The 21,779-nt window shown below is 41.5% G+C and overlaps 1 protein-coding gene across 3 annotated transcripts in view; it reads left to right on the top strand.

Moving 5' to 3' along the window:
* LOC139466660 (uncharacterized) overlaps positions 1-21,779 on the top strand; it is a 345,287-nt gene that overhangs the window by 211,939 nt on the left and 111,569 nt on the right. The window contains exon 2 of one of the 3 annotated variants that reach the window (XM_071248254.1): positions 11,332-11,904. The exons of the other annotated variants lie outside the window; for them this stretch is intronic. Within the exon in view, the coding sequence (XP_071104355.1) occupies positions 11,332-11,904 (573 nt within the window). The remainder of the gene's footprint in view (positions 1-11,331; positions 11,905-21,779) is intronic. 3 annotated transcript variants of the gene reach the window in all.

Here is a 21,779-nt window from a genome sequence, read left to right as displayed (position 1 = left end):
ATACCTCGCATTGTCACAGTTTAACATATTCTTTTTTTGGCACACATATTGGACTATTTGTTATTTGAACCTGGTCTGAATACTTGGCCAACACAGGTGTGGAGGAGAAAAAACAATAATGCTTCTGGGTTTTCTCACCTGGGATTTTGAAGCTGATCAGTACTACCCTGTGTAACAAGAAGAATTTATAAAGAGAGAAGACAAGGCAAATAACAACTTGTGTTTGTGAATAAGCTTGTCTTGATACTTAATAATACATGTTCAGGTTCTTCATAACTGAATTGATTGTACTTTTCACAATATCATTGTCATAAGAGTATCATGAAAATCTCATCTGTCCCTGACCAACTTGACCAGTGCACTGTCCACATCAGTAAGGCCGTCAAGCCATGTATATACACCAGTTAGACCAAGCTGAACCAATGCACTGTCCACATCAGTAAGGCTGTCAAGCCATGTATACACACCAGTTAGACCAAGCTGAACCAATGCACTGTCCACATCAGTAAGGCTGTCAAGCCATGTATACACACCAGTTAGACCAAGCTGAACCAATGCACTGTCCACATCAGTAAGGCCGTCAAGCCATGTATACACACCAGTTAGACCAAGCTGAAGCAATGCACTGTCCACATCAGTAAGGCCGTCAAGCCATGTATACACACCAGTTAGACCAAGCTGAACCAATGCATTGTTCATATCAGTAAGGCCGTCAAGCCATGTATATACACCAGTTAGACCAAGCTGAACCAATGCACTGTCCACATCAGTAAGGCCATCAAGCCATCTATATACACCAGTTAGACCAAGCTGAACCAATGCATTGTCCACATCAGTAAGGCCGTCAAGCCATGTATACACACCAGTTAGACCAAGCTGAACCAATGCATTGTTCACATCAGTAAGGCCGTCAAGCCATGTATATACACCAGTTAGACCAAGCTGAACCAATGCACTGTCCACATCAGCATTGTATCCCAGTTGCGTGGATCGATGCTCATGATGTCAAACACTGAATTGTCTGGTCCAGACTCGATTATTTACAGACCGCCATCATATAGCTGGAATATTGCTGAGTGCGATGTTAAACAACAAAGAAACAAACAAACAATCTGCCCTTCCTAACACAACCAATGAATTGTGGACATCAGCAAGGCCATTAAGCTGTACATACACCAGTTAGACCAAACTGAACTAATGGAATGTTTACATTAACAGCAGTGTATTCACCCTAAGATGGTGGTCACAAGATACCTGTGCAGAATGTGTGTCTATCTAATACTTGCTAAACTGTCACATCTGCTATGTTCGGGATGAGCACTGCAATATGAGACAAAGTATTCAGATATTGACCAGCAGTACATGCTGCATACCTTGCAGTTTTAGCATGTTTGCTGGCAGGAGGTACTACTTCTTTCACAGAAAGAGACCACTTTTGAGAGATTCCATTGTTTTTGACAATTTCTTAGGATTAATAATTGCCTGGCCTGTAATGTAATATGGTGCAATGTTAGTATTTACTTAAGTGGTGTGTGTGTGTGTGTCTAGTGAAACTGGCTGCTGCTGCTGGTAGTGGTGGTGGTGTTGTGGGAGCTGGGTCAGACGGAGCTACAGCTCCCTGCGGATGACAAAGGACTATCTTGCCACCACTCAGTGTTAACTCAATCCACATTCATTGGCCATTCACTTGTTTAAGGTCTGGCTATAATGTCATTGACGAGACAACTTGTGTTTCATCATGGAGAAATTGATTACTGTATTTACAGTGTTTGTTATGAAACACATATTGACACTTGTGTTGAAGGGGGTTTTATGGATTGGTGGTGCACGTTGGATTGTTAGCTAGCTGAGCTTCACCACATCACATTGCCAGTCCGGCAAGCAACCACTGTGTAGGGAGACAGGGAATATGTCATATCAAAGGCTATACAAGGTAAGATGTCCTCCTGTTTTACTAGAAATACGCTATGGCAATGGTGCAATGGTTAATTAATTTGATAATAATCATCTGAAGTGCATCTGAAACTGTTCAGTTGCTATCCCAAAGTCTTCAGTTTTCAGCGACCTACCAAGGCCCACCAATGCATATGTATTGATTGTCCGTTCCAGAATATATAGAAATGTTCAAAAAATAGGATATAGTACTTACCTTTTCAGCTGCAGTTCAGTTCAGATATAGCTCATCCTGTGACATACTGGAAAACTTATATTTTTGCCACTAGCTTATACTGATATTCCAGCTTGCAAAAGTGTTAATAGTGAAACTGCATGGCAGAAAAACATATTAGCAACATAAGAGATGGAATTTCAAATTACACATTGATTTTCTGTTAACTCCACAACCTGTCCTTTGAGAAGTTTTTATTTTCAAGTCCTTGTTATTTATCTATATGGAAGCATGTAAACTGATGATTTGTTTTCAACTGTTCTTAATTTGGTTCATCAAGGGATTTCATTTTGATAATCCCCATGTGCTCTTCTATTCTTCTAATGCAATCCACCTACAATAATTCCTTAAGAAGATCTTTCGTTTTCTGTCCACATTAATGGTTTCGTAAATAGTACTGCATAGTGTGAGAATGTTTCCCAATATCACCTTATTAGCATTACCCATGCTCTGGAGATTCTGATGAACATCCTTGGGTAAACTATAATTCCTCTTTGACATGTGGTTTATTACAAAAACAACAGGTTATTTCACACTTGTAGCTGTTATTCCACTCTTGTAGCTGACCGTTATTCCACACTTGTAGCTGTTATTCCATTCTTGTAGCTGACATTATTCCACTCTTGTAGCTGACCGTTATTCCACACTTGTAGTTGTTATTCCATTCTTGCAGCTGACCATTATTCCACTCTTGTAGCTGACCGTTATTCCACACTTGTAGCTGACCATTATTCAACATTTATTATTGAAATATACACTTGCACCCAAAATTTCTATTCTACAATTAATGGTTTTTAAGTTGTCAGATCAGAGTTTAAGTTTTGTTGATACATGGTAACAGAGCTATATAAAGTACTGAAGTCCAAAGTATAACATATTCCACACTGTTGGGAGGTGTTAACGAAAATTGATTCACTGGAATATATCACAAATAGCACCACAGGCATCAGCAGTAAGTCTGTCTCAGTGACAAGAGCTGCCCCTAGTGTGTGACACATCCTTAAACATTTCAAAATAATACTTTGGAATTTGGAGAAAGAAATCTGTGAGCTTCAAATCTGTGATTTGATGATTGGTCTTATGACAAGGTAAACCCATGGGGATTCCAGGTAAGAATATAGGCCTCCAGCAACCTATGCTTGTCATATGAGGTGGCCAAAGGGATCGGGTGTTAAGACTCGCTGACTTGATTTGATAGCATGCCATTATATTCCATATATGTGGATTGGTGCTAGGCATGTCAGTGCTGGATTGTCTGGTCCAGATTTGATTATTTACAAACCACTGTTATATAGCCTGAATACTGAGTGTTTGCCGTAAAACAACAAACAAAACAAATTGTGACATATTTTATATATTTTTATGTATTATTAATCAATTAAGTTCTTGCATTTCTCACATGATGCATTTTGTACATAGAGCTTCATTATTGGTTGGCTTTACCTGATACTCCGTCTACAGCTTTCAACACAGCTCGCGATGGATTTATAGAGATTACTAAATGAGTCCCTGTCAGATACCAATTTATGATAAGTGTACAAAACATATCCAATAAGCAAAATGTTTTGAAATACATAAGTTGTAAAATACACTGTATCTAAATGGGATAAGTGCAGCAATTTATTGTTCATTTAAATTTTGCACTTTTATGAAATTAAACATAAAAAGAAAGAGGTTGCTGGGGTGTATGAATACAACATTCCTAGCTAATGATTCACAATAGACTGTTCTCTCAAAGTCCAACCTGGCAGTAAAGAATGCAGCTTTCTCTGAAACTGATTACATGAAACAATAATATGCCAATTCTAAAAATATGTTCACAAAAGCATTGACAAAAACATTTGCATGAAGTTAAAGGTGATAAGTAGGTAAGGGGTGATGAAAGTTGGGATGGTTACAGCTTCCACATCATGTTTTGCTGATTAGTTATGCACTGAACGTTTATGATCCACAATGATACACTTTTTACAATACAAAAGTGAGAGTCTGTATGATCTCTTTATTTCAATGTGAATGTTCACGAGTGCTGCTATAGATCACAGACAACTGCACACTCTCAGACTTAACATATCAAGTGTAATATGTCAGTACTACTACTATTTATCTTAAAACATGCAAAATGTGTCTATGTATTTCTGGTATTTTGTAAAAATTGCTTGTGTCTGTCAGGAGTAGATTATGTGTATAGGAGTAGATCTAGAGTACACATTGCAGAGTACCATTATTATTATTATCATCATCATCATTATTATTATTATTATTATTAACAACAGATTAAAGTAAAAAATGCAGCCAAGAGGGTTTGGGTGATTGGGTGATCATGGCACAGTCAGGCTGGTTAGGCTCATCATCAGCTCATGGCCCTTGCCCCACTCTACACGCAGCCCAGACAGCAAATGACACTGCCTAGTCAAACCCACCGAGAACCTTTTGGAGAATGTGAAGACTCCCCAACTGTGTAGCCTTCTGCATTACCCCGATTGTCAGAAGGGCTGTATTCCTGGTAGCAAACCTGGGCACTCTCACAATGTCAGTCAACAGATAGGGAGGTTACCAAACCAAAGGTACCACGATGAATGGGGAGTCGGACAACCTGGTACTTAGGATGCAAGCATGACATTTCGAAAGTGAGGTCTGCATATTTGCCATGTTTTTCCTGAATCAATCACATTAGTGTCAAATGGGACAGAAAATTCAATAATATAAATGATTCCATTGGATTTATCAAAAAGGACAGGATCAGGTTTGTAGACCTGGATAGGTCTGTGGTTGTATACGGCCTATTCCAACAAATAAACCTTGACATTGTGTATTATTATTATTATTGTTGTTGTTATTGATGATGATGATGATGATGATGATGATGATGATGATGATGATGATGATGAGCAGCATATTGTGTTGAACTGTATTTGAATGCCACCAGCACCCCCACACTTTCTCATTAGACCTTCTGCATCAAGCAAGTGGTTATAATAATGGAAATGACATGTCTTTGTATCAACTTCAGGTTATTCATACTTGCATATTATAAAATACTTGTTAAGTAACTTACTCCTGACTTGCACTATTCCAAATGACTTATGATACATGCTTGGAGATGGATGCTCTTGGGAATACATGGGGTATTAGACCTCTTGGTCGTACAGGGTGTAGCAGACCTCTTTGTAGTACATTGTGTATTAGACCTCTTCGTAGTACATGGTGTAGCAGACGTCTTGGCAGTACATGGTGTAGCAGACCTCTTCATAGTACATGGTGTATTAGACCTCTTGGTAGTACATGGTGTAGCAGACCTCTTGGTAATACATGGTGTAGAGGACCTCTTGGTAATACATGGTGTAGCAGACCTCATGGTGATACATGGTGTAGCGGACGTCTTGGTAATACAAGGGGAATTAGACCTCTTGGTAATGCATGGTGTAGCAGACCTCTTGGTAGTACATAGTGTAGCAGACCTCTTGGTAGTACAGGGTGTATTAGACCTCTTGGTAGTACAGGGTGCAGCAGACCTCTTGGTAACACATGGTGTAGCGGACCTCTTGGTAATACATGGTGTAGCAGACCTCTTGGTAGTACATGGTGTAGCAGACCTCTTGGTAATACATGGTGTAGCAGACCTCTTGGTAATACATGGTGTAGCAGACCTCTTGGTAGTACATGGTGTAGCAGACCTCTTGGTAATACATGGTGTAGCAGACCTCTTGGTAGTACATGGTGTATTAGACCTCTAGGTCATACATGGTGTATTAGACCTCTTGGTAGTACATGGTGTAACAGACCTCTAGGTCATACATGGTGTATTAGACCTCTTGGTAGTACATGGTGTATTAGACCTCTTGGTAGTACATGGTGTATTAGACCTCTTGGTAGTACATGGTGTAGCAGACATCTTGGTAATACATGGTGTAGAGGATTATCTTGGTAGTACATGGTGTAGCAGACGTCTTGGTAATACATGGTGTATTAGACCTCTTGTACTAAAGCTCTACTTTCCATATCACAACCAGAATTGTACTATTGTAGATACATTAGAGAACTACTTTATTAACACTCCATCCACTATCATTGTAACTAAAGATGACTTACTAGTTTGTACTTATGTGAGCAATTTCTTCACTGCACCATGTGCTTTTTGTGTCAGTACAGTGACATAAAATGTGCTACCCTCACTTCACCTCATCTCATAATATATGCCCCATCCTAAATAACTTCCCAGTAACTGCACCCTTTGACCTGAGACTGAGTTCATCTCCAAGGGCACTAATGAAATTGATTACAGTATGCCATACATTATTATTGCTGCCTGCAGCTTCAAACTACATGTATGTGCCAGTGCTGGCACACCTCTTGACACTGCCACAATGTCCAAGTTGTTACTTCAATCACAACTAATATATGAACGCACTACCTATTGAAGATATACAAGGAAGTAAAAGCTTGTATAGATGACATTCACCTATTCCATGTTGTGGATGGAATCATCAATGCTCTGTAAGTTGTGAGTGGAAGGTGTAGAGGTGAATGTCCCCAATAAAACCACTCACTGATGTATAAGAGCACCAACAGTGTTAAACCAAGTGCATCATCACACATACAGATAGATACGAAGCAGGAGGTCTGTGCTGGAGCAGTGTACAGCACTGCCCACTCTATTTTGAACACAGGTTCAAGATCATTTGTTAGATAATCCCATCAAAACTGCCTGCTATTGCTTACTTTAAGAAAATCAATACTTGAAGTTTCTTTGTGCTTTGAATCAAACAGTCAGCTGTGATAATGTAGATAGTAATCATTTGTGATTGGCTGCAGCATCAAATAGGGAATTGAGGGGAACTGGCCTTTGTTCACTTGTGTTTGAAACTGTCTGTGTGAGCCTGGCGAGCACTCACCCTACACATGGGCAATCCTCGTACGCTCAGTTGTGGACTGATATGTCTATGTATTAACTATAGCCAATGTTGATACTACAGCTAACACTGTAGCTCTCATTGATACAGAACAGCCAACATTATAGATCTCATTGATCCACAAAAGCCAACATTATACCTCTCATTTATACACAACAGCCAACATTATACCTCTCATTGATACACTACAGCCAACATTATATATCTCATCGATACACAACAGCCAACATTATACCTCTCATTGATACACAACAGCCAACATTATACCTCTCATTTATACACAACAGCCAACATTATATATCTCATTGATACACTACAGCCAACATTAACTTCTCATTGATACACTACAGCCAACATTATATATCTCATTGATACACAACAGCCAACATTATACCTCTCATTTATATACAACAGCCAACATTATACCTCTCATTGATACACAACAGCCAACATTATATCTCTCATTTATACACTACAGCCAATATTATACCTCTCACTGATTATGTATATTTATTCATGTATATCCTTTGATAATGCATATAAAATGAAAAATGAATAATTCTGTACTGAAGAAACAAATCACTCCCCAAGTAAAACTGAGAAATACATGATACATCAATAACACAATCGATTTCTAGTTGTTTAGATGCCATTCTCTTAGTTTCAACTCAAGGGCTAGTAGTTCGGAAAGCAGCAATCACACAGAGTGATACAAAATGGTTAATGTTATTTATTGCTTTTAATTTTCCTTCATATACATGTGGACCCTTCTGTTTGAATCAGTTAGCTCTTTTGTGCTTCTTTTCCAGGAGTGAGTTATGTCTCCCCCAGAATGGAGGGAGACATATTGTTTTTGGCACGGTTCCCGTCGGCGTCGGTGTTCCCATCGTTTCCTGACCATAACTCAGAAACCGTTTAATATTTTTTCGCGAAACTTTGTATACACATTAACCCAGAACTGAAGTGGTGCCTTTTGCTATTTAGAGATTTTTGACATTTTTATTTTTTCTCGTTTCCATGGAGATAACTTGAACATAGACTCTGAATGGGGGTAAGCTTGGTTTCCGGACCATAACTCGGAAACCGTTTAATATTTTTTCGCGAAACTTTGTATACACATTAACCCAGCACTGAAGTGGTGCCTTTTGCTATTTAGAGGTTTTTGATATTTTTATTTTTTCTCGTTTCCATGGAGATAAGTTGAACATAGGTTCTGAATGGGGGTTAGCTTTGTTTCCTGACCATAACTCAAAAACCGTTTAATATTTTTTCGCGAAACTTTGTATACACATTAACCCAGCACTGAAGTGGTGCCTTTTGCTATTTAGAGATTTTTGACATTTTTTTTTTTTCTCATTTCAATGGAGATAAGTTGAACATAGGTTCTGAATGGGGGTAAGCTTGGTTTCCGGACCATAACTCGGAAACCGTTTAATATTTTTTCGCGAAACTTTGTATACACATTAACCCAGCACTGAAGTGGTGCCCATTAGTTGTTTGAAATTTCTAGGAGTTCTATTTTTGTCTCTGTTATTTAGTAATGGAGGGTGGGAATGAAGAAATGGGGTTTAACGTGAAGTAAACGAATGAATGGGGGTTAGGGGAGTGGGGGGGAGACATATGTTTTTACGAGTAAAAACACTTTCTAGTTGTCATATGTTTCTAGCTATTAACCTGGAATAGGACAGTTGGTAGATATTTCATGCATATTGGAGGACATGTTTGATTGCTGGTATGTTCATGTTGATGTACATGTTCACTGAGAGGTCGGCACTGGTCTGTGCTGCAGTTGACCACTAACAAACATTACTTGATCAAGTGACTGTTGACAATCAATCATTATCACATTGTATGCTGCTGCATACCGCTATTTAGTGAGCCACCATATACTGCCACAGAGCGTGGCATAACTTGGGACTGTCTTGTATGAAATGCTCACTCAAGCCTGGAGTGCAATACAACAGGCATGATGTGACAATATGGACACAGTCATGTGTATTGATCAAACATTCACCTTGTCACTTTCCCTTATGGAGCCTTATTGATCCTGTCACACCTACTGCACTGATAGTGTGTTGTCGCTACATGGTCATCATGGTCAGCACAAACACTGATGGACGCAGCCTTCAAGGGTGCTCGTCAACTGGTCAACTAACCACGTATAGGAGCAGGTACAGGACCCACTTACAGCAGGCAGATATTGATGTGGCAAGTATAAGGAGGTCACCGCACCTCGCCATTCTCCCTTCAGTAGAACAATCCAGTATATTGCTCTATTTGTTTCTAGTTCTTGTGTGTGACTATTATAGAGAGATAGAGCAGTGAAGCAGTACTGTATATGTAAGCAAGGATTATATCCTACCTAAATATTATCCCAGGGGAAGTTTTACTCTAGAGTACAGTATCCTACCCTAGTGCCACACTGGTATGGGTTTAAATTCACAAGGGAGAATCATCCCCAGGATAAAAAATAGGGTAGGATAATATTCACTCTTACATATACACCATGTTCTATTCATGTTTACACAGTTGGGTATGACAGATATCATATACAGGAAGCAATGTAGTCAAAGAGTAGCATGTCAATGCAAGCTTGTTCATGTTCATGATACATTGGACAAAACCAAAGGACAATTTGCAAATGTTACTAAATTAGTTCATTTATGTGCTATCATTGTTTTACAAGTGAATACTAAATTCTTACTAAGATCTCTGCAGGACCATACAATAGGACAAAGAAAGGTTGCACACATAACACAGATTTCATGTTGGTTGATTATGTATTAGAAAATGCATGTTACATTTAGTTCTCAGTATGTGATACAAATAGGAAGAATGTTTGTCAGTAGTTTCTACGTTGTTCATTACTGTGGCCTCCTATATTGATCACATTACTGTGTATGGTACAATGAAAATAGCAGGATGTTAACCCAGTAAAAATCAATCTTTACCCTGTGCTAAGTCTGTGTAGGCCTCACAATGAAGAGAGTATCTACCATGTGTAGGCCTCACAATGAAGATAGTATGTACCTTGTGTGGGCCTCACAATCAACATAGTATGTACCCTGTGTAGGTCTCACAATCAACGTAGTATCTACCCTGTGTAGGTCTCACAATGAACATAGTATCCACCCTGTGTAGGCCTCACAATCAACATAGTATCTACCCTGTGTAGGTCTCACAATGAAGATAGTATGTACCCTGTGTAGGTCTCACAATCAACATAATATCTACCCTGTGTAGGCCTCACAATTGATTGTTGTTTGGACTGAGGTGAACCAAGCTTTAATTCATTGTCACAAATATTTGCAAGAAAGCTGGTCAACCAGTTGGTCAGGTTATCAATAGGTAGCACCCCAACAATCGGAAATGTTACTTGGAGCATGCACCTGTATTCTAGGTTGTATTGCGCATTGTTATCTGCTTTTGTTTAATATGCCAGGTTCCATCAGTTTCCATCAGAGGGAATGATGGGAGATATGGCACTTACATAAACATTTCATCTGCAATAAATGGTTTACCTGAAACTGAACTAAAGGTTTGGTATGTCTTTATAATATGCTTGATCAGCTTAAAACAGAGCTAGTTTATCACATGTTGTGCCTGGTGCATTTTTTATCAGATGTCTGAAGTTTTTGAGCCCAACAAGATGTTACTTTCTTCACTGCCAAAGTTTTGTGATAATGGAATGTGTTCTGTCTCTCAAATGGAAATGTCCACTGAACTATGTTGCTGACATGACAGATCTTCCAGGACAGGGGTCGTCTTCAAGGCTCTCCATGCCATGCTTAAACTCTGCTGCCTACCTCTTTACAGTGGCAGACAGAGGGGTATCCTTCCCTAGTGGTGTACTCCCATCTTCATAGGTGGGTTTTGGTGTTAAGCCCTTTTTCTGCAAGTTCCTAAAGTTTGTCCATTTTCCAAAGGTCCAAAGATTTACCGACTTGTCACACTATTACACAATTACTTACCTTTCATGTGAGGCTCAGAACCTATCAATCGACCTTCGTAGGTAAAAGTTAGACCTATGACCAGTTAGCCCTGAGGTCATCATTTGCTATCAAGGCATATGAATACAAGTCAACCAGGTTGGCGTATAGAAAGAAGTCATTGATACATACACATGGAAGAATGTCACGTGAATTGAAGGTGGAAGTAAATGTCAAAGTTCTGCCTCAGTACTAAGTTGACATTCTCTGCTCATCAATTATTGAATAATTCAATACACAGTCATTATATTTCATATCTTGCCAGAGAGCCTTCTTCCTTGTAAGGAAGATTCAAAGTAAAGATCTTTTGATGGAGACACCATGTGCTACCCCATCAACTTGTCTTACCCTGGAGACAAATGCTGCCCCATCAACCAGTGTTACCCTGGAGACAAATGCTACCCCATCAACCTGTGTTAGCCTGGAGACACATGCTACCCCATCAACCTGTGTTACCCTGGAGACACATGCTACCCCATCAACCTGTGTTACCCTGGAGACAAATGCTACCCCATCAACTTCTGTTACCCTGGAGACTAATGCTACCCCATCAACCTGTGTTACCCTGGAGACAAATGCTAACCATTCAACCTGTGTTACCCTGGAGACAAATGCTACCCAATCAACTTCTGTTACCCTGGAGACATATGCTACCCCATCAACCTGTGTTACCCTGGAGACAAATGCTACACCATCAACCTGTGTTAGCCTGGAGACACATGCTACCCAATCAACTTCTGTTACCTTGGAGACTAATGCTACCCCATCAACCTGTGTTAACATGGAGACAAAAGGGGACATGAATGAGCCCAAGGATGGATGGAACAACTTCGTACAGGTACAGTCTATGACAGACCATCTGCAGTGTTCCTGTGTGTATGTAGACATACCATCTGCAGTGTTCTTGTGTGTATGTAGACATACCATCTGCAGTGTTCTTGTGTGTATGTAGATATACCATCTGCAGTGTTCTTGTGTGTATGTAGACATACTATCTGCAGTGTTCTTGTGTGTATGTAGACCCACCTGCAGTGTTCTTGTGTGTATGTAGACATACTATCTGCAGTTTTCTGGTGTGTATGTAGATATACCATCTGCAGTGTTCTTGTGTGTGTGTAGACATACCATCTGCATTGTTCCTGTGTGTATGTAGATATACCATCTGCAGTGTTCCTGTGTGTATGTAGACATACCATCTGCAGTGTTCCTGTGTGTATGTAGACATACCATCTGCAGTGTTCTTGTGTGTATGTAGACATACCATCTGCAGTGTTCTTGTGTGTATGTAGATATACCATCTGCAGTGTTCTTGTGTGTATGTAGACATACTATCTGCAGTGTTCTTGTGTGTATGTAGACCCACCTGCAGTGTTCTTGTGTGTATGTAGACATACTATCTGCAGTTTTCTGGTGTGTATGTAGATATACCATCTGCAGTGTTCTTGTGTGTGTGTAGACATACCATCTGCATTGTTCCTGTGTGTATGTAGATATACCATCTGCAGTGTTCCTGTGTGTATGTAGACATACCATCTGCAGTGTTCATGTGTGTATGTAGATATACCATCTGCAGTGTTCCTGTGTGTATGTAGACATACCATCTGCAGTGTTCTTGTGTGTATGTAGACATACCATCTGCAGTGTTCCTGTGTGTATGTAGACATACCATCTGCAGTGTTCTTGTGTGTATGTAGACATACCATCTGCAGTGTTCTTGTGTGTATGTAGACATACCATCTGCATTGTTCTTGTGTGTATGTAGATATACCATCTGCAGTGTTCCTGTGTGTATGTAGACATACCATCTGCAGTGTTCCTGTGTGTATGTAGACATACCATCTGCAGTGTTCCTGTGTGTATGTAGACATACCATCTGCAGTGTTCTTGTGTGTATGTAGACATACCATCTGCAGTGTTCTTGTGTGTATGTAGACATACCATCTGCAGTGTTCCTGTGTGTATGTAGACATACCATCTGCAGTGTTCCTGTGTGTATGTAGACATACCATCTGCAGTGCTGTATGTAGACATACCATCTGCAGTGCTCCTGTGTGTATGTAGTTACACTATGAAAATAATATTTGGTCATTCATCTAAAGAATGTTTTATCATAAGAAATTCATCAACACGCCCTAAACAAAACAACTTATACCTAGAGGGTCAATTTTAGGGATTTCTACATTATCCTCAATATCCTCTGCATGTCCAAACAAGCTTAAAACATAATTTAGGACTATTACGCACTATTAGGCACTGGTTACATGACCTATTTCTGAAACCAAACCATGTGTTATAGATACAATGTAAATGGAAAGCTCTTGGAAAATGGGACAAAGAGTGAAGAAAACAGGGTTTTTTAAATACAGTGATGAGAAGTCCTTGTTCGTATATTTAAGCTGGCTCGATCAAGTGTGTTGGGAATTTTTTTCCAAATTCCAAATACATTTTTGAGATCCTTAGGATATTACCTCTGTGATTGCATAAAAGAACCTAGTGCTTTGACCTATTTCATGGGATTCATCTGGGTACTTCCAACATGGCCGTAATGTTTAAAAAATGTGAAAAAACCCTTGATCTCCTAAGGACATAGACATGTGCAGTGGTCCTGTGTATATATTGATGTACCACCACAGGGAGCAGAAGCTGCATATGTTAGCCATTGTTCCTTGTTTCTGCTTTTTGGATTCACATAATCATACTAATTGCTGGCATTAATGTAAGCAAAACATGTTAAATTGACATGATTGGTTTTCTGAACTCTCCAACATATTACTTGATGCAATGTCTTCCACGAAAGTGATGAATTATGCAAGTGTAATAATGTGTAGTCCTTGGCACATAACCTGTTGCAAAACCTGATATAAAAGTGTGAGTAAACTTTGCTGTGATGGCAATGCTGCATGTGTAAAGAAAAGGTGCTATTTTGAGATTAAGGGTAATATAATTAGTGGCACAGACGAGAAACTCATCATGGCCCTTGCACCTACACAACACTACCGTACACTGTACATGTGTGGTGGGAGCAGAGAAACTCATCATGGCCCTTGCACCTACACAACACAACACTACAGTACACTGTACATGTGTGGTGGGAGCAGAGAAACTCATCATGGCCCTTACACCTACACAGCACTACAATACACTGTACATGTGTGTAGGGGGCAGAGAAACTCATCATGTCCCTTGCACCTACACAACACAACACTACAGTACACTGTACATGTGTGGTGGGAGCAGAGAAACTCATCATGGCCCTTACACCTACACAGCACTACAGTACACTGTACATGTGTGGTGGGAGCAGAGAAACTCATCATGGCCCTTGCACCTACACAACACAACACTACAGTACACTGTACATGTGTGGAGGGAGCAGAGAAACTCATCATGGCCCTTACACCTACACAACACAACACTACAGTACACTGTACATGTGTGGAGGGAGCAGAGAAACTCATCATGGCCCTTACACCTACACAACACAACACTACAGTACACTGTACATGTGTGTAGGGAGCAGAGAAACTCATCATGGCCCTTACACCTACACAACACAACACTACAGTACACTGTACATGTGTGGAGGGAGCAGAGAAACTCATCATGGCCCTTGCACCTACACAACACTACAGTACACTGTACATGTGTGGTGGGAGCAGAGAAACTCATCATGGCCCTTACACCTACACAGCACTACACTGCAGTACACTGTACATGTGTGGAGGGAGCAGAGAAACTCATCATGGCCCTTGCACCTACACAACACTACAGTACACTGTACATGTGTGGTGGGAGCAGAGAAACTCATCATGGCCCTTACACCTACACAGCACTACACTGCAGTACACTGTACATGTGTGGAGGGAGCAGAGAAACTCATCATGGCCCTTGCACCTACACAACACTACAGTACACTGTACATGTGTGGAGGGAGCAGAGAAACTCATCATGGCCCTTGCACCTACACAACACAACACTACAGTACACTGTACATGTGTGGTGGGAGCAGAGAAACTCATCATGGCCCTTGCACCTACACAACACAACACTACAGTACACTGTACATGTGTGGTGGGAGCAGAGAAACTCATCATGGCCCTTACACCTACACAACACAACACTACAGTACACTGTACATGTGTGGTGGGAGCAGAGAAACTCATCATGGCCCTTGCACCTACACAACACAACACTACAGTACACTGTACATGTGTGGAGGGAGCAGAGAAACTCATCATGGCCCTTGCACCTACACAACACAACACTACCGTACACTGTACATGTGTGGAGGGAGCAGAGAAACTCATCATGGCCCTTGCACCTACACAACACAACACTACAGTACACTGTACATGTGTGGAGGGAGCAGAGAAACTCATCATGGCCCTTGCACCTACACAACACTACAGTACACTGTACATGTGTGGAGGGAGCAGAGAAACTCATCATGGCCCTTGCACCTACACAACACAACACTACAGTACACTGTACATGTATGGAGGGAGCAGAGAAACTCATCATGGCCCTTACACCTACACAGCACTACAGTACACTGTACATGTGTGGAGGGAGCAGAGAAACTCATCATGGCCCTTGCACCTACACAACACAACACTACAGTACACTGTACATGTGTGGAGGGAGCAGAGAAACTCATCATGGCCCTTGCACCTACACAACACAACACTACAGTACACTGTACATGTGTGGAGGGAGCAGAGAAACTCATCATGGCCCTTGCACCTACACAACACAACACTACAGTACACTGTACATGTGTGGTGGGAGCAGAGAAACTCATCATGGCCCTTACACCTACACAGCACTACAATACACTGTACATGTGTGGAGGGAGCAGAGAAACTCATCATGGCCCTTGCACCTACACAACACTACAGTACACTGTACATGTGTGGAGGGAGCAGAGAAACTCATCATGGCCCTTGCACCTACACAACACAACACTACAGTACACTGTACATGTGTGGAGGGAGCAGAGAAACTCATCATGGCCCTTACACCTACACAGCACTACAATACACTGTACATGTGTGTAGGGGGCAGAGAAACTCATCATGGCCCTTGCACCTACACAACACTACAGTACACTGTACATGTGTGGTGGGAGCAGAGAAACTCATCATGGCCCTTACACCTACACAGCACTACAATACACTGTACATGTGTGTAGGGGGCAGAGAAACTCATCATGGCCCTTGCACCTACACAACACTACAGTACAGTACACTGTACATGTGTGGAGGGAGCAGAGAAACTCATCATGGCCCTTGCACCTACACAGCACTACAATACACTGTACATGTGTGGTGGGAGCAGAGAAACTCATCATGGCCCTTACACCTACACAACACTACAGTACACTGTACATGTGTGGTGGGAGCAGAGAAACTCATCATGGCCCTTGCACCTACACAACACTACAGTACACTGTACATGTGTGGTGGGAGCAGAGAAACTCATCATGGCCCTTACACCTACACAGCACTACAATACACTGTACATGTGTGTAGGGGGCAGAGAAACTCATCATGTCCCTTGCACCTACACAACACTACAGTACACTGTACATGTGTGGTGGGAGCAGAGAAACTCATCATGGCCCTTGCACCTACACAACACAACACTACAGTACACTGTACATGTGTGGTGGGAGCAGAGAAACTCATCATGGCCCTTGCACCTACACAACACTACACTACAGTACACTGTACATGTGTGGAGGGAGCAGAGAAACTCATCATGGCCCTTGCACCTACACAACACAACACTACAGTACACTGTACATGTGTGGAGGGAGCAGAGAAACTCATCATGGCCCTTGCACCTACACAACACAACACTACAGTACACTGTACATGTGTGGTGGGAGCAGAGAAACTCATCATGGCCCTTGCACCTACACAACACTACACTACAGTACACTGTACATGTGTGGTGGGAGCAGAGAAACTCATCATGGCCCTTACACCTACACAGCACTACAATACACTGTACATGTGTGGAGGGAGCAGAGAAACTCATCATGGCCCTTGCACCTACACAACACTACACTACAGTACACTGTACATGTGTGGAGGGAGCAGAGAAACTCATCATGGCCCTTGCACCTACACAACACTACAGTACACTGTACATGTGTGGTGGGAGCAGAGAAACTCATCATGGCCCTTACACCTACACAGCACTACAATACACTGTACATGTGTGGAGGGAGCAGAGAAACTCATCATGGCCCTTGCACCTACACAACACAACACTACAGTACACTGTACATGTGTGGAGGGAGCAGAGAAACTCATCATGGCCCTTGCACCTACACAACACAACACTACAGTACACTGTACATGTGTGGAGGGAGCAGAGAAACTCATCATGGCCCTTGCACCTACACAACACAACACTACAGTACACTGTACATGTGTGGAGGGAGCAGAGAAACTCATCATGGCCCTTGCACCTACACAACACAACACTACAGTACACTGTACATGTGTGGTGGGAGCAGAGAAACTCATCATGGCCCTTACACCTACACAGCACTACAATACACTGTACATGTGTGTAGGGGGCAGAGAAACTCATCATGTCCCTTGCACCTACACAACACTACAGTACACTGTACATGTGTGGAGGGAGCAGAGAAACTCATCATGGCCCTTGCACCTACACAACACTACAGTACACTGTACATGTGTGGAGGGAGCAGAGAAACTCATCATGGCCCTTGCACCTACACAACACTACAGTACACTGTACATGTGTGGTGGGAGCAGAGAAACTCATCATGGCCCTTACACCTACACAGCACTACACTGCAGTACACTGTACATGTGTGTAGGGAGCAGAGAAACTCATCATGGCCCTTACACCTACACAACACAACACTACAGTACACTGTACATGTGTGGTGGGAGCAGAGAAACTCATCATGTCCCTTGCACCTACACAACACAACACTACAGTACACTGTACATGTGTGTAGGGAGCAGAGAAACTCATCATGGCCCTTACACCTACACAACACTACACTACAGTACACTGTACATGTGTGGAGGGAGCAGAGAAACTCATCATGGCCCTTACTTCTACACAACACAACACTACAGTACACTGTACATGTGTGGTGGGAGCAGAGAAACTCATCATGGCCCTTGCACCTACACAACACTACAGTACACTGTACATGTGTGGAGGGAGCAGAGAAACTCATCATGGCCCTTACTTCTACACAACACAACACTACAGTACACTGTACATGTGTGGTGGGAGCAGAGAAACTCATCATGGCCCTTGCACCTACACAACACAACACTACAGTACACTGTACATGTGTGGTGAGAGCAGAGAAACTCATCATGGCCCTTGCACCTACACAACACTACAGTACACTGTACATGTGTGGAGGGAGCAGAGAAACTCATCATGGCCCTTGCACCTACACAACACAACACTACAGTACACTGTACATGTGTGGAGGGAGCAGAGAAACTCATCATGGCCCTTGCACCTACACAACACTACACTACAGTACACTGTACATGTGTGGAGGGAGCAGAGAAACTCATCATGGCCCTTACACCTACACAACACAACACTACAGTACACTGTACATGTGTGGTGGGAGCAGAGAAACTCATCATGGCCCTTGCACCTACACAACACAACAGTACACTGTACATGTGTGGAGGGAGCAGAGAAACTCATCATGGCCCTTGCACCTACACAACACAACACTACAGTACACTGTACATGTGTGGTGGGAGCAGAGAAACTCATCATGGCCCTTGCACCTACACAACACTACAGTACACTGTACATGTGTGGAGGGAGCAGAGACAATTCATCTGTCCTGGGACAGCAAGTAGTCTTTGCAGAATTACAGGTTCTGTCAACACACAATGGGACAATGCAAACCACATTTTTAGACTTAATTCATGTTTTATGTCCTTAAGACTGTCTTAGCATTTAACATTATACATTTCACTCCAGAATGCCTCAGTGGTCTTGTGGTCTGGGTTTTGATCCCAGGCTGCATCATACCCAAAGATGTTAAAAATGCTTGGCATTAAGGGGCTCAAACAAGGACTGGTTGGTTAGGAGTCTACTGTGTCTGAGTGGGGTATTCATTAAACTGTGGCATGGTATCTCAGTGGGCCAGCACTATAAAACCAGCACCACTCTGAGCTAGTACAATTGGTTGGTTTGTTGTTTAACGCCCCACTCAGCAGTATTCCAGCTATATGACAGCGGTCTGGAAATAATCGAGTCTGGACAAGACAATCCAGTGATTGACATCATGAGCATTGATCCACGCAATTGGGATCGATGACATGCATCAACCAAGTCAGCGAGCCTGACCAGCCGATCGTGTTAGTCGCCTTTTACGACAGCATGGGTTGTTGCTGAAGACCTATTCTACCCCGGAATCTTCACGGGGCATGAGCTAGTACAAGAAGCCAGACACACACATCCATGTATGTCACTATATAAGTGCAATAATCTTTTACACGGCATTAATCCCCATTTTCACCTTACCTCACCTCACATTGTATTCCATCTTGTTGAATCAGTGAATTCTTTGAGTATACATTCCTTGTGGACACCAACCCATGGCTTCATACCCTGCAGCATGAAAATGGCCACATTGTGATATTTTCTAAAGTATTGGAGGTAAACCACACTTTGAATCAATAGGATCAATTGCATAATACCATGATAAAATGTGTGATTAGCCAATACCCTGATGAAATGTGTAATTAGCCAATACCATGATGAAATGTGTCAATAACCGATATCAAGACGAAATATGATTGGCCAATACCATGATGAAGTGTGTGATTAAACAATACCATGATGAAATGTTATGATTAGCCAATACCATGATGAAATGTGTGATTAGCCAATACCATGATTAAATGTGTGAATAACCAATAGGCCCAATTGTATAATACCATGACGAAATGTGTGATATTTCAATAACAATGTCCTCAACTGTTGAAACAGCCCCACACACTGCAGGGAAACATCAACAATGTGGTTTTCTGTATATGCATAATTGTGGAGGCAGAATGTCAGCTGAACCTGGGTTGACTGCTGTTGGTATAGTCTAGTTGTACTACTTGTCATCAAATGCTTGTATACCTTAGAATGTCAGGGGACATTTCTAACACTTATTCACAGGTAATTATCCTGTGGATCAGAGAAAATTGGAACTATTTTTTGTTGGCAAACCATTCAACACTTTTGTTTGTTTGTTGTTTAATACGGTATTATGCAATAGTCCAGTTATATGATGGCGGTCTTTAAATAATCGAGTCTGGACCAGACAATACAGTGATTGACATCAATTGGGATACAATGACCTGAATCAACCAAGTCAGCGAGCCTGTTGGTCTCTTGTGACAAACATAGTCGCCTTTTACAGCAACATGGGTTGCTGAAGACCTATTCTACCCTGGATCTTCACGGGTAGATACATTAGTATACTCATCCCCATGCGTCTGTGTGTGGACTGACCAGCACATAAGTGGTTAAATATGTGTATCAAAGTGCATAGAAAATATGCAGAAATCTTTCCTACAATTCCCTGTGCCTCTGTCAGTTCATGGACTTGACACTTTGGATATTCTTTCAAATGTAAACATTGTCCCTGTGCCAGTTTGTGAGGTACATGGCGACAGTTGATACCAGGGCTGTACAGGAATACAGGTTCCAGGATCTCTGTGTAGACAAGATACCACTGCTTGTGCTTCACCTCCCGACATAGATTGCCAATGAAGAGCTTGCAGCATAGACACAGGCTCAAATAAACATCTCTTATAGCATGGCTTTTATTCTAACAGCAATTCGGCAGTTTATTTGACGTAGTTATTGCCTGTCTAAATATATGGTTGTAAAGTCTATTTGCTGGGTGTAAGAAGATATCTGCAGAAGTACACACCAGTTTCTCTAGTTATTGCAGGCTATCTAGCCACTGTCTCACACAGTTCATGGTAAGTGCAGACTGTACCACTATCTCTCATGGCATATGTCACTAATCAATTTTTGAGCAGGCAATAATCATTTAAGAATCTAGCTGGTGAACGTGTCTGTTGAATGTGTGTGTGTGTCAGGTGGTGTAAATGTAACACATCTCCTCCCACTTTGTTGGGTTGCTTACAGGCCACATGGCTCAGTGATACGGCACAAGTTGGGAGTCATGGGCTTTTAATCTCCCACATAAGTGTCTACTGATCACACATTCTATATGTGCAACATCAGATTTGTGGGATTCTTTGCATATTCTAATAAAGAAAGATTTCTTTATATATTTATCAAGTATGGTCAATTTAATACTCTTATCTCTTATCTTATGAGGTGCACCAGTAATCACCATAGATGTCATCGTTATTGTGCAACAAGCTGTCGATAGTCGTATGTGTTCCCCGGCTAGTGTGTAGAAAGTGAGACACACACATGCAGACGCACACACTCTGATTTTGGGATAGCAAACTAAAAAATCCTATAGTATGTGAATTTATTATCCCCCAGTTTTGGAAAATAGTTGGATATAGCAGAGACCGCATATGCCAACTCCTAAACCGTTGAATATATCTTTTTGAAACCTACCGTACAGATCAGTCTAGTGGTGAACTGATAATTTGGGATGTTTATTTCTAGAATTTGTATGTTTTCATTATGACAACTTAGAGC

Source organism: Haliotis cracherodii, unplaced genomic scaffold (genome assembly GCF_022045235.1).
Source record: "Haliotis cracherodii isolate W230 unplaced genomic scaffold, xgHalCrac1.p SCAF_19, whole genome shotgun sequence".
NCBI classification, from domain to species: Eukaryota; Metazoa; Mollusca; class Gastropoda; order Lepetellida; family Haliotidae; genus Haliotis; species Haliotis cracherodii.
This window is presented reverse-complemented; position numbering and strand designations above follow the sequence as displayed.